The sequence below is a fragment of the Corvus moneduloides genome, chromosome 3, assembly GCF_009650955.1.
Source record: "Corvus moneduloides isolate bCorMon1 chromosome 3, bCorMon1.pri, whole genome shotgun sequence".
NCBI lineage: Eukaryota > Metazoa > Chordata > Aves > Passeriformes > Corvidae > Corvus > Corvus moneduloides.
In genome coordinates this window covers 82,207,584-82,222,618 of record NC_045478.1, presented here as the reverse complement: position 1 = coordinate 82,222,618, position 15,035 = coordinate 82,207,584, and the positions used below count along the sequence as shown (strand labels likewise).

The following is a 15,035-nucleotide window of genomic DNA, read 5'->3' as shown; positions in this document are numbered from 1 at the left end:
TCAGAGTGTGCAGCAGAACCAAAAATTGTTTTATTCAAACTACTACTCACTTCTCTCAAGACATCTGTTAGTTCCTGTATTTTACCGAAGTCTTTCCAAGTTCCTCTTGCTGAGCTGTTCCATGAATTTTATATGTCAGAGTTATCTACCACAGGCTTTTACCTCCTTCCAGTGCCTTCAGTACAGTTGGAAGCAGAAAGACTTTGCAGCTTTGGTTTACATATCTGGATCAAAGTACTCTTATAGCTCTCCACAGTAGTTTAGGAAAAGTAAAAAAAGATGGAATTGTATCCCATACCTTTCCACTTTCTAGCTGGCAAAGCACAGCAGGCCAAGTCTGGAACTTGCTGGAGCCAAAGAGAAGATTTCCAGGCATCTGGGATTAGAGCTAGTGAAGGTAACTCATGTATAAACTAGTTTGCAGCGTGCCTGAACCGCACTGGGTTCTAGGGAAATAAGTTTTATTTGGCATTGGAGAAACATGTTTGATGAGTTGACTTTCATAATTTGAGCCTGAAAAGGCAGTAACAGATCAGTTAAACTGATCTGTTAATATTCCAGCAAAAGAAAACAGAACAGACACACACACTTATCTTTTTAAAAACTAAACCTGTGTGGCAAAGAACATGTACTTATGTAGCATTATTAAATGCTTTCAAAAGAATATGGCAATGCATTAGTTTAATTAGATTGCTCTTAAATTATAATGGGCTTTCCCTTTCAAATGAGGAGTTTTAAATGTTGAATTGCTGTTACAAATGGTATTACAAACTCAGAAAGCCTACACAAGGATTCAGCCAAAGTGTGCTTGAGGGGCCAACTCTCTAAAGGTCTGCAGGGGCCATTCCATTTTCCCTTACGGCTACTTAAGTAGTACAAGGGGTTTCACTCCCTTGCTGACGTGGCTGTCTCCTGTTGGGACAACTATACAACATTGCCATCTGCTGACTGTCCTTTCTCATTACAGTACAGACAAGCTCGCCCCCCTCCCCCCCCAAAAAAAATCCCCCACTCTATAAACCAGCAATTTATATTTAAAGACCTTCTGAATATTCGTATTTGTTTTTAAAAAGCAAAAGGAGGAACTTCACAAAGTGGATATTTTTTTAGAGGACCATATTTCATATTTCATTTGTTATCATGCCATGGGGGAACATATCTTAGAGAGTGTACATGGGAACATTACCTAAGGCACATGGATCCTAAGTTGTCCTGTTTGCTAGGAAAAAAAAAAAAAAAAGAAAAAAAAAGGAAGAGTTTGTGACTAATTGGATGAATTGCTGCTGTTAATTGTTTTAATATCTTGATACCAAGTAAATCGTCTAAAAAACCTAGATTTTTTTTCATTCCCCAAAGCTCTCTGCTGTTGAAGGCCTCCTAATTGCTTCAGAAACAAGTGACAAACTTCTGTCTTGTACTCTTAGGTTGCAGTGCACAGGGTTGGTTGAAAAATTAGGCAAGAAAAACACTTTTTTAAAACATGTCATTAAATTTAAAGATGGTCAAACATATAACAAGAACACAATGGCTGTACCTATACCTGCAATTTTCATATTATGTTTTTCACTGGTTTTTTCAGCTTTCCTGTGAGTTTTTGGCACATGTTTTATTCTTAGTATAATTAATTGATTAATTTATTCTCCTGTCAACAGGTATAACTCTGCTTCAGGGGACAGTAAGTTTGGAGATGTGCCTGACCTTTTAGATGCTTAGTCAAACATACACATTACATGAACAACTGCTGTTTGCCCACCATTAGGAGTGACACATTATCCCCTTCTCATGCTGACTGTACTTTTAGCTGCATGAAATTACCTCCTCACTTCACACAGCTGGAACACTTATGAGCATAACCAGTGACAAGGACATGTTGAAGTGCCTTTATTGAAATCTTGTGCTATTTCTAACTGCACAGCAGCCAGAAGAAAAGGAATAGTGTTTGTAAGTGCTGAATGCACTAATCCTGCAGAAATTTGCAAGCATATGTCTTTTATAGTTTAAGTGGTCATCACACAGGCCATTTTCAGTATGCAAATTTTAGCACATGAACAAATTTCTGCAAGTTCTGTACCTTGGATTACATAGTATTCAATACCAGCCTATCGCTCACTGCTTGCTTTGTACAGCACCAATAACTATGAGAGCGGAACCAGTAATGACGGAGCCTAGTGAATTACAGAAAAAAAAGTAACAACCTTATTCTGCAAACAAGTATTCATGTTAATATTTGCCATTTTATTAAAAACCAATTACCTGATATCAAGAACCCATCATAGACTTCTCATCCTATCTAGATTTAAACTTGACCTTCCTGTTTGTATCTGAAATGTGTTAACAGCTATGGTCATTTTTATATACTAGTGAATAATCTGCAGTAATGTTTGGTTATTTCAGCATCCAGAAATGAGATTTCAAAGGGAATCAGGAGACAGTTCTATCTCTCCCTCCTTGAAGTCACTAGGCATTTCAGCATTCATTTGAAGGATAGATGATGCCAACTTAGAATACTTAAAAATCCCACCCAGAACTTTTCTGTTTCTCCAGGCCAAGAAACAAACAAGTTTTTAAAAATGATGCTACTGTTTAATGTGTATTTACTTGTAAATCCCCAAACTTGTAGCATGAATACAGAAATAACCCTTATGTATGTAGATCATCATGTGACACAGTAAGGGTCAGCCTACAAGCCTCCCATTGCAGGGGCAGAGGCTAAGATGCTGTGGTGAACGTAGAAGCAACCAAACAAGGCACATATTGTGTGTGAGGATAAAAGACCACTGAGGGCCAATATCTCAGTGCTAAAAGGTCCATCGTGGTAGTGCCTACATGGACAACAGTATTTCTCCAGAAATTTTACTAGGATGTGTTTAGAGTCCATGATTTTTTTACCTGTATTTTTTTAAGAGTGTTTGCCATTATATGCACCATCACAGCATAAACCACTATTTCTTCCTTCAGAGTCTCTAGTTGGTTCATTCTTCCCATTTATCAAGAACGTTACACCTCATAGATTCAAGTTGTTCTGAAGCAGAGAGCAGGATTTTTTGCTATTCTCTTCATCTCATGTCTGCTGCAGGTTTCCAGAAGTAAAAAAGTACATGCACTATTTAAAGGACAAAGCCAGCAGTGCAAAGCTAATTGTCATCTAAGGCTGTGCCCGCAAGGTTTTTAGTAGGCACACCCATATATAAGCTTGAGTTATATGCACACCAAGCATCCACAACATTGCCCCAAATTCGGTTGGGTACACACACCCACTGTGCCCACACTATTTCCACCAAATGAATGCTGGCACGTGGGCTATGCCACTCACCTTTCACAGTCATCCCAACCAAGACCCTTTAGCCCTTCATACAAAAATAGTCAGGCTCTAGGCACAATGGGAACACAGCTAAGGAAGAAATTACTGAGTTCCAGCACAAAGAACAGGTAACAGCATGCAAGAAGCAGAATAAACATGCTATACTCCCTTAGGAGAGTCCAGAAGAAAACGCATTTCAGAATTTTACAGGCCAACTTCACTGTCACTTCACTCACTCACCTCACTACAAGTCAGTAATGTTATGTTACAAGATCCCACATGGCCAGCTCATGCTCCTGTCCAGCCAGGGTCTTATCAAAGACCTTTTTTGATTTTTCACAGCTTGTCAGCAAGCTCGTCTGCAGCCTGTCAGTGTCCACGCTGCTGCAGCCAGAGCTGTATTACAGGCCCTTGCCAGCCCCTCATTAGGGAATGAGAGGAACTACATGCACAAATAGTGCCCTCCACTCCAGTGCTCTGTACTAATATAAATAAACTTTCTTCCTTGGTGGCAGTGCAGCTGAGGATCATCCTGTTTTACCTGTCTCCCATACCTGTGTCTGTAGGCAAGGGAAGCTATGGAGAACGGAATAGCCAGGAAAGATGGGTGCTGGGTTACACCTCCAAGGCTTTGCAATTGCAAAAGGGAAGGAAGGAGAAAGGCAAGACACAGGTGAAGGGGGTGAGAATGCGGGAAGGAAGAACTGGCGTTTCTCTGCTGTGTGAGAGCTTCTAACCTCGCTCTCTGGCTTGTCTCACTCCTGCAATGAGCAGGTCAGGAAAATCCTGTTGACTGAGGGGCTGCCCTGGAGCTGGGAGGGGCCTTCAGAACCTGCAGTAGTTCATGAGCCATACTTGACATGTAACAGCTTTGTGCCGTGCTGTTGGATTCAGGACCGGGCACTATATTGAGTAATGATGATGTTTCAGCATTGAAGATCACAGAACACCTAAATTTGCTACTCTCAAGCAGTTTGTCACTGGCAGCCAGCCCTCCTCTTCATCCCTCTGGTCTGTGATGCAGTATCAGCACTCAGTCAATAGGTCCAGCGGGAGCCAACAGCTTTGATGAAGACTGAGGCATCTTCAGTCTTGAGCCGAACTTGAGTGATGCACTGCCCCATGTGGGGAAAGGGCCTGACCATGCTTCCTGCTGCTTCCTGCCCTGGGGTCCAACAGCCACTAGTTTCTCAAAGATCCTTTCTTTTCGTGTGAACCACTGTAAATGATAGAAGAGCATAGTCTCAGTCTGTGGATCAGGATAAGTGACTGGTCCTGGAAGGGCCTCACAGAAATGTCATCTGGAGAGAAGAAAAGAATGCCTTCTGTTTTAGAAAAATATTAGGAAAACTTTTAATTCCATTTTAAAATATAATCAGATCTCCCTTTTTTCCTCTGAGAAAATTCTCATTTCAGGTTGATGTTGATTGAACACTTTTTAAATTGCTTACCATCCCACATTAAAACAAAATGAAAAAGCCAAAAAAAACCCAAACCAAACAAAACCAAACCAAAAGACCTAAACAACAACAAATAAAATAAAATAAAATAAAATAAAATAAAATAAAATAAAAATAAAATAAAATAATATTTGTAAAGCTTTGTTCCCTACAGTGCCAGCACATGTTAGCATATGTGGCCCAAATTTCTTGGCTTGGGCTTCTAAATACAGCAGTAAGATGAAAAGAAGAACAGGAACATTAACATCTTTCTGACTTGGTTGGTTTTGATTCCTCAATGTGTAATTGAGGAAGATAGGGAGGGGAAGTTTGAGGTTAACTGAGATAGTACTTCCGAAATTAGTACCTGGTAAGGAAGAGAAAGCAAGAAACATTTACCCATTGTTTAAATGCCCTTTAGCTCATTTTATGCAAAACTATTCCTCAGATATGCCTTGGCCTGGAGAGCTCTGTTTGTTTTATTCATTAGTCCTGTGGGAGATCCAGAGCCAATGACTGATTTTATGGTTTTTTTAGTGGTTGACTGCAAAGCAATGGAATTCAAAATCTGTACCATGCTGTAGAAGCAAACATAATCAGAGAGCTGCATTCAGGCATACATTCATTGATAGGAAGACAGTTACACCAGGGAGAAATGTGGGCCAGTTTAGCTGCTGAAGGAAAAAAAAAAAACACAACCAGAGCTGGTTTGACTGCTCAAGTAATGTTCCTGATACTACACAGAAAGAAGATTTGGATCTTTCTTTTCTCTCAAAGAGGAAGAGTAGAAGGTGCTTTACATCACCATGTGAACAGCTATTTCCTTATTTACCACTTTATAATTGACTGATATTTTCTCAAGCTCTGGAAGAAAACAACTTTCAGAACAGGGTCTCACTAAAGTCATAAAATGCAGGTGTGCTGCAGTCATACTATACTTCATCCTGATGACATTTCACAGGATTTCCTAGTTTATCACCTGTCAGCTTTATTTTTTTCCCACAACTTTCCAGATTCATGTCTTTTATCCTGCTTGAAGATCCTAATCCAGATTCCACTGATCAAAAGGCTTACTTATCAAAAGACACTGCTTTCTTGAGCAATACATAAATAGACTGCAAACCTCAGTGCTGTTACTGAATCAAAGCACTGAGCAAACCTCCAAGAGGGACTGGACTACCCTATGGATAACGACAGCATTCAGGAATGATGAAGTGAAGGCTGAAAAGAAGTTTAGGAAGGGCACTTGAAAGCATGTGATTCAGGGTTTAACCTCCTCATCATAAGCATGTAATCCAGTTATTATGTTTCTTCCAGCTGAAGGGTTTCATCCCCTGAGACACCTCTAACACTTTCTAAAGTCTTCCACTGACACCTACTGGTTTCAGATAAGGCCAGGAGTAAAAGAAGTATAAGAAATATTACATACCTGATGTCATTAGATATCAGCACATTTTGATCATACTAACAGGAAAAATTTCAACAGCAGAGGTAAGTTTTGATTGGTTCTCCTTCTGACCCTTTAGAACCTTATTTCCATAATTTATACCATATGTCTTTTCTGCTCAACTCAGAACTGTCCTATCACTCACCTGTTTTATTGTCTGGAGTCTGATTCATCTCTTGCACTGTTTCTAATTTTTTCTTCAGTTTAGACTAGAACAAAAGAGAACAACAGTTTCAAAAATATCTTTTTGGGATCATATACAAAGGTAGAAATAAGCAAATAGTTGTTTGTTACATATAATGAAGATTATTACACATGCCCAGAGGTCAAATGTTGCTCTAGCAAGGCAGAGAGAAACTGAGCCTCAGTGAATTACAGCAAAGTGACTCCAGGTTTGAATGCTCAGTGATGCAAAGGAGAGAAGAATTGACACTGTGAGGAGCTAACAGGATTCAATCACTCTCTACTTTATTAAAACTGCAGCTTCTTTTCCTAAGAGGAAACTTCTCATTCTCTGAATGAATGAAGCAACTACACATTATTAGATATCACAAGAACATAAGTGGACAGCTTAGTTCTCTGCCTATATATCTATATTCTTATTTTCTCTTCACCATCAGATTTCAAAAATCCTACCAGATATTTTAACATCTATTAACCATTGGTATTTAAAGAAAAAAAATTCAGTCTTGTATGAAAACCTTTTCCTCTGCCCACCCTCCAAGGATGGTTTCCCTACACATAGACATATGTTCCATGGCAAGATGAAAAACTCAGGCTTTCAGTAGAAAGTAATGCATGCAAATGACTCAGATTTTGGTTGTTACTTTTCATGCAAAGCTAGCAAGTTGACATTAGGATAGCACATCTTCCCAGACTTCTCTGAAAACAGACTGCTCTTCAGAATTGAATAGTCTTACAGAGCACTGGATTTTTATACCAATAGCTGACAAATCTCTCAAGAACTCCTTCAGATAATTCTGGGATGTTTATCACAATTCCTTTTCACCACTTTGGCAGAAGACAAAATGTCATATTCTGTTGCGGTGGTGGCTGCTGCTTCCCAAGTTGTTGGTGAAGCACAGGGCTCAGCCACAGCATTAAACTCATGGTGGGCCGGCTCAGAGTTTTGAAATCTCCCTTGATGGTTAAGCTGAGCACGCACAGACCCGCGTGTTAACTACTTAGTTGCAATTGCTTCATCGTTTCCCCACCCTGTTTTATGTATGACCTCTTGAATATGCATCAGCCTGTTAAATATGTATAAGTTCTGGGACGTTCTCTGTTATTTGTTACCCCATTGGTCCCCCTTCACTGCTCCCTCCCACTTTGCATCTGGTTGGGCCGTTTGTACTCTCCCCTCCCCTTTGCCTACGCCTGATTGGTTAAGTGCACCCCTATAAAATCCCTGGACCCGCCCCCCCCCCCCGTTGATGTAGTTTGTCCGTGGACCCACTGCTGGGGTAGGCTGTTCAGAACCCACACAAAAGATCCCTCTCCATCTCTTCATCTTCGGTGTGCACACCTGGATATAGCCGCTTGCATTTGGGCTGGTTGTCGCTCCTGGGACTGTGGGTGTTTGCATAGTGGCTCTACAGCCCCTCCTGAGGGTCGCCAACTGCGAATAGGGACTCCAGAGGTCTCCAGATCTGCAGCGGACACTCGGGGAAGGCACAGCACTGGTCCTCTCCCAGATACAGTGGCTTGCGTCTATATTCTTCCCCTTTATCACTAAAATATTTATAAAAGCTTGCACAAAAATCAGTCTCTGAATAGCCTAGATAAAATTTGCATGTGCATGAGCTATAAATACTCCACAGTATGCCCTGATCCATCTTAAATTCATGCCAGTTTGACTATCCCACAGTAACACATCATGAATTCTCTGTAGACAAGTATAGACACTGGGTCACTGTTAGTCATCTCTCTGCTTTCATTAATGAAAACTAATGAGCCTGAGTCTCTTTCACACTCCAATATCTTAACTGCAGAATCATCCAAAATACCTTTTAAAAGCACAGTGTAAATATTGTATAGTGTACACTCTAAATACACTGGAAACAACAATTGCAATGATATAAAAGACCTCTTGAGTCATCCAGGCTTGTTGGAGTTACATTTACAAGAAGAAGAGATAGGTAAAAAAAGGAAACAGCAGCTTAGTGAAAGAGTGACTTGGTAATTCTTCAGGTTCAGACAGTGGAGTGGGCAAGAACAAGAAAGCTGATAGGCTGCTAGGACAGCTTTCCACCCTAAAGGTTAGAGTTCTAGAATTAAACAAACATAAGGTCAACTGTTGAGAGTAGCAAGTCAGATCAGAGCTTGGAGCACCAGTAAGGAGATTTGGAAGTTGTGGTATAGAGTATTAGGGGCACACACCAGTGGCATGGAACCACTGGGACAATCCAAAGAAGACCGGCAGCCGTAGAGGGCTAATTAGGCTTTCTTGCCTTCACAATAGGAAACAAAATCAACACCTCAGCAAAAGTGACACGGTCTGAAATTTAGCAGTGCAGACTGCAGTCTGCGTGGTCAGGAGACTTCGCTGTGATGACATTCAGCCATTTGGTGGTGGTCAGCTGGAAATGGCAAAAGAAAGCCTTGGTCCTGCTCAGCGTTTAACCATGTCTCCCAATATGATTAGTACAAAAGAAAGATTTTTCCCCAGAACAGTCCATCCACAAGGTCTAATCGTTTGGCCTTCCTTCAAGACCTGACATTTAAAAAACTTCAAGTATTCTATTTAGTTGTTTCTGCCCTATCCCATCTGCCTTGTTGTTGCTACAGGTGTTGATAGCATTTGAAATATTATTTGTTTCTTTCCAGAGAAATACTGGCTTTCTGCATGAGAACCTGCACACCTTTCCTGAGTGCCTGTATTTCATCCCTTTGACCTGAGCCTTCAGAGCCTATGCTAATGCATGAGAAAGAGTAAAATGTGGATTAAGAGTAAAAAGTTGTGTAATTGAATTTGGTGGTTTTGTGTGGTTGGTTTTTTGGGCGGTTTTGGGGTTTTTTTTTTTTTGGGGGGGGGGGGTTGCTACAAGTTCTGGAACCATTTATAAAATGTAATTTTCAGTAAAATTCAGTTCTGATGAAAACTTCCGAATGAGCTGTTGATGAGACTAAAGGTTAGCATAAAAAAACCCCTCTATGGCGGGTTTCAAACAAAAAAGCTCTGTGGCAGGTTTCAGCCATTCAAAGCTCTTTCTATTCGTAAATGAATTTAAGGTTTGTTACAGATAAAAAAAAAAGAATATGGACGGTTTTCTTCATGTGTCACAGCCAGTAAATATGAGGGCTCAGACTCATGCAACCCCTTGCTTTTGGACAATCCTTTCTGTTGTTATGCCACGAAGCAGTGTATTACTCAACCTAGACAAAGCTGCTATGCTGTCAACTGTGCCATGTTCATCATTACCTTTCATTTTCATTTCAACAGATTGTCAATATCACATGGGTACTCCCAGGCTCAGTGCTAAAGAGAGTGGATAACTAGGATGAAATCCTCAGAACAAATCCACAGGATTGTCTCTGGGTCGATGGAGGACAGGGGCCTAAGAAGCTGTCAGAAACAGAGGGGTCTAGATTTGAAGTAAGGAAAGTAAAGGAAAGAATACAAAAGGATGAGATAGAGAAATGGGCAGGGATTGACAGGTCCAGGATGAACTGAAAGGGAGTCCTGTGCCATGGGCAAGACAGGAAGAAACTCCAAGGGGGCTGGGCAGGGCCAGTCGGGTATAGCTCTGTCCTCAGGGCTTGTCATCTCTTGCATTCTTCCTTTCTAATTCCATAGTACCTTTTCCTTTGACCAGAATTGAGATGTCACCGGTGGGAGAGGCAGGGGGAAGGGGTCTGTGGCACTACTCCTGGAAGCGTGAGGCAAATACCAGCCTCTGTTCAGCAGCATTTCTCCAGTAAAGCTGGCACAAAGCCTGATATGGCTCTAGCAAAGAGGAGACAGGACAATAGGTTTGACACTTCAGAAGTCCAGCACAGTCTATTCAGACAATGTCCTGTTTACTCTGTAAGCAGCTACTGTCTCAGATTTCTCTACTGTGGGCTGCTCCTACAGAAACTGTTGTCAACAATAAAGCAAAGGGCTAGCAGTAGATCTCCTGTGTAAAGATAAGGTCAGGTATTATTTTCTCCATTTCATTTCTTTTCTTCTTTGCCTCTGTTTCATGAGTTCTTTTACTCAGAGTTCAGATTGAAACGCAGGTGACAGGGAGTTTATCTTCGGACTTAGATGTTTATTATATCTTATCCGTAATACAGCTGCACAGAGTGTGCCTTCTAAGTTAACAAGGCGGAAAATAGCCCCAAGTGCTACTTTCCAAGGTCTCTTAAAGTCCAATCTATCCAATTATGGAATGCCAACTAATTTATTTTTACTTATAATCCAGTAACTAATCATTCATGTTCTGCTGGTTTTTTGAACCAATACCAGAACACCCGGATTTGTGAAGAAGAAGGAGGAAAGAAGAAGAACTAATCCACACCCAAAATCCTCCATATTGTTACTATATTCCATAAACCTAATTTTTCTACATCTACATCTACATATTCCACCCAGTGATATAACTTCAATTACACAGCAACAACCTCAGTGTTACCACACAATTTGGGAACCTTTTCCCAAGGCCTCAGGTCAAATGCAGCGTGCTTTTGAGGATCATTGCCTGTCAACACTGAAAGACTGAAATTCTCTGAATTCAGGGTTCCAACAGTCAGGGAGCACCCATATCTGACTTTAAATACTTAATTTCTCTGTAGCATCACCAAGGAAATGCGCTAATATTGACAAAAAATACTGTCTTGTAATGTGTCATAAGCAGAGAGTCCAGAAGAGCTCGTGCTCTAAATAAACTAAGAGGAAGGAAGACTATCAGAAAATGCTTAACAATCCAGATTACGGACTCCTGTTTCAGTTTGGCTCCAGGCAAATCATACCTTTTGTGCTGTCACGGAAGGTTTGCTTATTCTGCTGCTTCTAGTTTTGTTCAAAACCTAGAGATGATCAATTTGATTTCGACTATAGCAAAGTTAGTCTCAGCACAGTTCACTTCCCAAGTAGCTCCTCTTCCTCAAGGATTTCTTGATTTCTCTGTCCTCCCCTTCTCTTGCCTATAAATGTTGGATATTAATGTGCAATTATTTCACCAACAAATATGGAGGAATGACTTTTTTGCCCCCTCAGTTATCACTGGGAGAGCCAGTGCACGATTTCTGTCATCACTACCATCACATCGTAGAGTACAGAATCAGAGTGTGACTTTTGCCTACAATAGTTTAGTGGTGTTCAACATGCAAATCATTGCTGTAAGTGGCCAAGAGGAAAAACAAACAGATTTTTTTCCCCAAATAAAGGATTTTAAGTATTATAATTCAACATAGTGAAAAAATCGAAAGGAAAAAAATAGAAAAATGCCTGGTAAATCACATGAGAAATATCAGACGTAACCTTCAAAATGAAAGGTGGAAAAATAATTCACCAGTAGGTTACAGACTGAATTTTTTTCCTAAACATTTTAAGGATTTTAACGTTAGGTCTCAAAAGTTAGCAGGTTGGAGATTTGGAGGGGTTGGTTTGTTTGGGGAGGAGGAGGAGGTTGTGTGTGGGTTTTCTGGTTTTTGTTTTTTCTTAACTAACATTTTTAACAAAGTGCTTAAGCGATAACCAGATGTTTGGTGTCAGTTTGTATTACTCATAATTAGAGAAAACCTGGGAAAGAACTCGTCCATCTTTCCTAAAAGCTGTCTGCCCTTCTCTCCTGACCATACAGAGATACTTCAGCAAGTGAAAATGTAAGTACTGCATGTGATGCTGCTGTCTTGTAACCTGGGGGAAACTGCAGGAAGCAAGAGTGATGGCTTGCTGCTATGAGGTTAATTAAAAGGCATAAAGCCACAGCAGGAACACTGGGATACATGCAAGGGCTTGTCTCACCAGTAGGGCCAGAAACAGAACTGGGAATACACTGAAGACAAAATCACATGGCTTTTATAGCCATGCAGTTTAACCTGCTGATCAATCAAATAAAAATGAGGGAAACAACACACACAGAGACACACACTTGTGACCTTAATTTAAATGAATGAATGAAAGGAGTGACTGAAAGCATATCCTTCTCCTGAATCAATTAATATAAGCATTTTCAATTCACCTTTTCCCCCAGTGCTATTTCTTCCAGTCTTGTGGCCTGTGCATGTGCAGATGGTTTGCAGAGGTGTGCAATTCCTTGTAATTCCTCCTTTCTCCATTAACATGGTGAAGCTTATAGAATGAAATTATGCCTGTTCAAATCACTGAGCTGACTGGAAATCAACTTTCTACATAGGCATCTCTCTTAACACTTGTATTCTCTGTTCTTGTTTGATTGTCTGTGTACAATGGGAGAAGGAACAAAAATGAGGAAGAAATTGGCTATCCCCTTTGAGGCTACAAGTGATTAATTTTTAAAAAATTGTGCTATAAGTCCATGAAGTTTGTTAGATATGTTTGATTTTAAAGTGTGTGCAAGGGGCAAAACAAGAAGCTGACCTTGGAACACATTGCATTCCTTAAAAGTAACTGCTAGCTCAGAAAGATATAATTAATATATAAATAACCCAAGAACCCCTAGCTAAGGAGTACAAGGGTTAAAATAATACACTTGGAATCTCATAGTTATACATTGCCAAGTCTGAGTAATAAATCTGGGCAACAGAAGGAGGGGGTCTCTTAGGCAACCTGCGCGGGGTTCCTCTGCCATGGGAACTTTTTGTCAAGACTGCTGCTGGCCTCACTTCAAAGTGCTCTGTGCCTAAGATTAACTTTTTCACAACAAGCCTTTTAGGTAGATAATATACTATGGCAGTTTTTCACTTTGTGAATATACTTGTTTAAAACCAAGGCTGCTAGAATTTCAACCATTTAGTCAGAGGACAAAGATTGACATCACTGCTAGTTAGTACAGCTTTCTGCTAAGCTTTGTACCAGATTTGCACTATATCACAAAATTTGTAGTGATTCAAATTGTTTCTGGGGAAAAGGTTTCCTGGGGAAAAATGCTTCAAAATTACAAGATCAAGTTGTTATCCTGATGTATTACTGCGCTTTGCCTCTTATGTTCTGCTATCCCTCCTTCCTTTTACTCTGGCCTCTCAGCTCAGAGGCAGAGGACAAAGATTGCTTGAGGTTATTGACTGAGATGGGAAGTAGCCAACTGTTTTGGCAAATTCATTAGCTGTGTGACAGGTGATACTTCCTAAAATTCAAAAGAGGTATGTTGGAGGTATACAAGACTAACAATCTCTATTTATTTGTTTCATCATTTCTTTTCCAGTTTCTGGTGTACTTGGGCTTCTATTGGGATGGCTGTTTCAGTCAAGCCCAATCTCTATTTTCTGTGTTAGCAGCCACAGTCCAGCAAACACCACTGATAAATTCTCTGTAAAATGCCCTTGATAAATAAGCTGCCATCTTACAAAGGATGAAAACCTGGCCATAAGTACCACACTGAGGGACAAATGGCCAAATACTTTCCAAAATTTCTCTCACCTACATGAAATGTCCGTTCTTCTCCAGGCCACACTAGGTTAGTCATTTCTGAGTTTACCAACCCCCAAATGGCTTCGTTAGGTTCCACCCCAAATTTCTATGAATCCAGTATCTAACTCTCACTCCTGCATTTGGCTATGAGTGCTGATGAGATTTTTAAGGCTTCCTTCAGGGCAGCAACTCAAGAAAGACAAGCAACTTCTGCAAAATGTATGTTCTTCAGTGATGAAATTCACTCCCCATCCCACCCGCCTCAAGGGGCCAGCCAGCTACAACTGTCTGTGTTTAAAGAGTCTACAGCACACATAGGGAAGGCAGCTTCTTTTCCAAATTATTTCAAACGTGCTGCTGGACAAGATGCTGATATACAGTTCCTGCAGAGATGCTGACCAACAGTGATTTTTTATCCTGCAGATCACTAGCTTGCAAGATCCTGCTTACCTGTATATTTAACCCAACATTTCCATGTGACAGTGGAAGGAAGGTTAAACAGTGGCATAACAAATTTGGGTTCAGGGTTTTGGAAGACATAGTTGATGTGTCTTACAAGTGCTTACTAAGCAAACACAGGGGATTGGGTCTTTAAGAAGAAGAGAGAAGTCATTTTGCCTAAACCTACTTCATTTTCCTGGAACGGAATCCACCCAGAAAGATAAGACAAAACTTACCTTTCCATCCACTTTGAGACCCATTTTCTTACTTCAGCCAGCTTGCTTTCATGCTGCTCTAATATTTTGGTCTCTGTTAAATCATTTGGCAATAGTTAAATCATTTAACTATTAAATCATAGTTGAAATCATTTAACTATGTAAAATTAAATAGTAATCATGAAATCATTTGGTAAATCATGTTAAATTATTTGGTAATAGTTCATGGTTTGCCATGAACTCCTTCTGGAAATGTAAGAACTTGTTAAACTGTTCAGTTTTAGCTACACCAGCCAAGCATGAAAGTATGAACTGGTATTCCTCTTTGACAAGTTCTACAACCATAATTTCTGACACATCTAACTCATCTCTTTTGATGACCCTCATGGAATCTGTCAGTTCCCTCCTCTTTCCTTTTAAGTGCTTTCAACTTTAGCATTTCCAGTGGAATAGAAAAATCTACTGAGGCTCTAACACAAGTCACAGGTGACTGTGGATGTCCGTTGTTAGGGCAGAAAAATTCAGGCTTTGCTGGAAGCAGAGGGATGCTGGAGGAAAAGTTACCTGAAAATCTTTTAATCTTCCTTGCTCTCTCATTTTCAGCTAGGAATTGATTTCTTCTATTATGGAACAAGTTTGTTTCCTGGCAGAGTACCAT

The 15,035-nt window shown here is 40.3% G+C and overlaps 1 protein-coding gene across 1 annotated transcript; it reads right to left on the bottom strand.

Moving 5' to 3' along the window:
• Positions 1–8,939: 8,939 nt before the first annotated feature.
• On the bottom strand, positions 8,940–15,035 carry LOC116441693. Its single transcript, XM_032103884.1, is given in 4 exon segments — positions 8,940–9,101; positions 14,399–14,473; positions 14,580–14,761; positions 14,763–15,035. Coding segments are annotated over 4 exon segments (636 nt in total). The 3' UTR covers positions 8,940–8,995.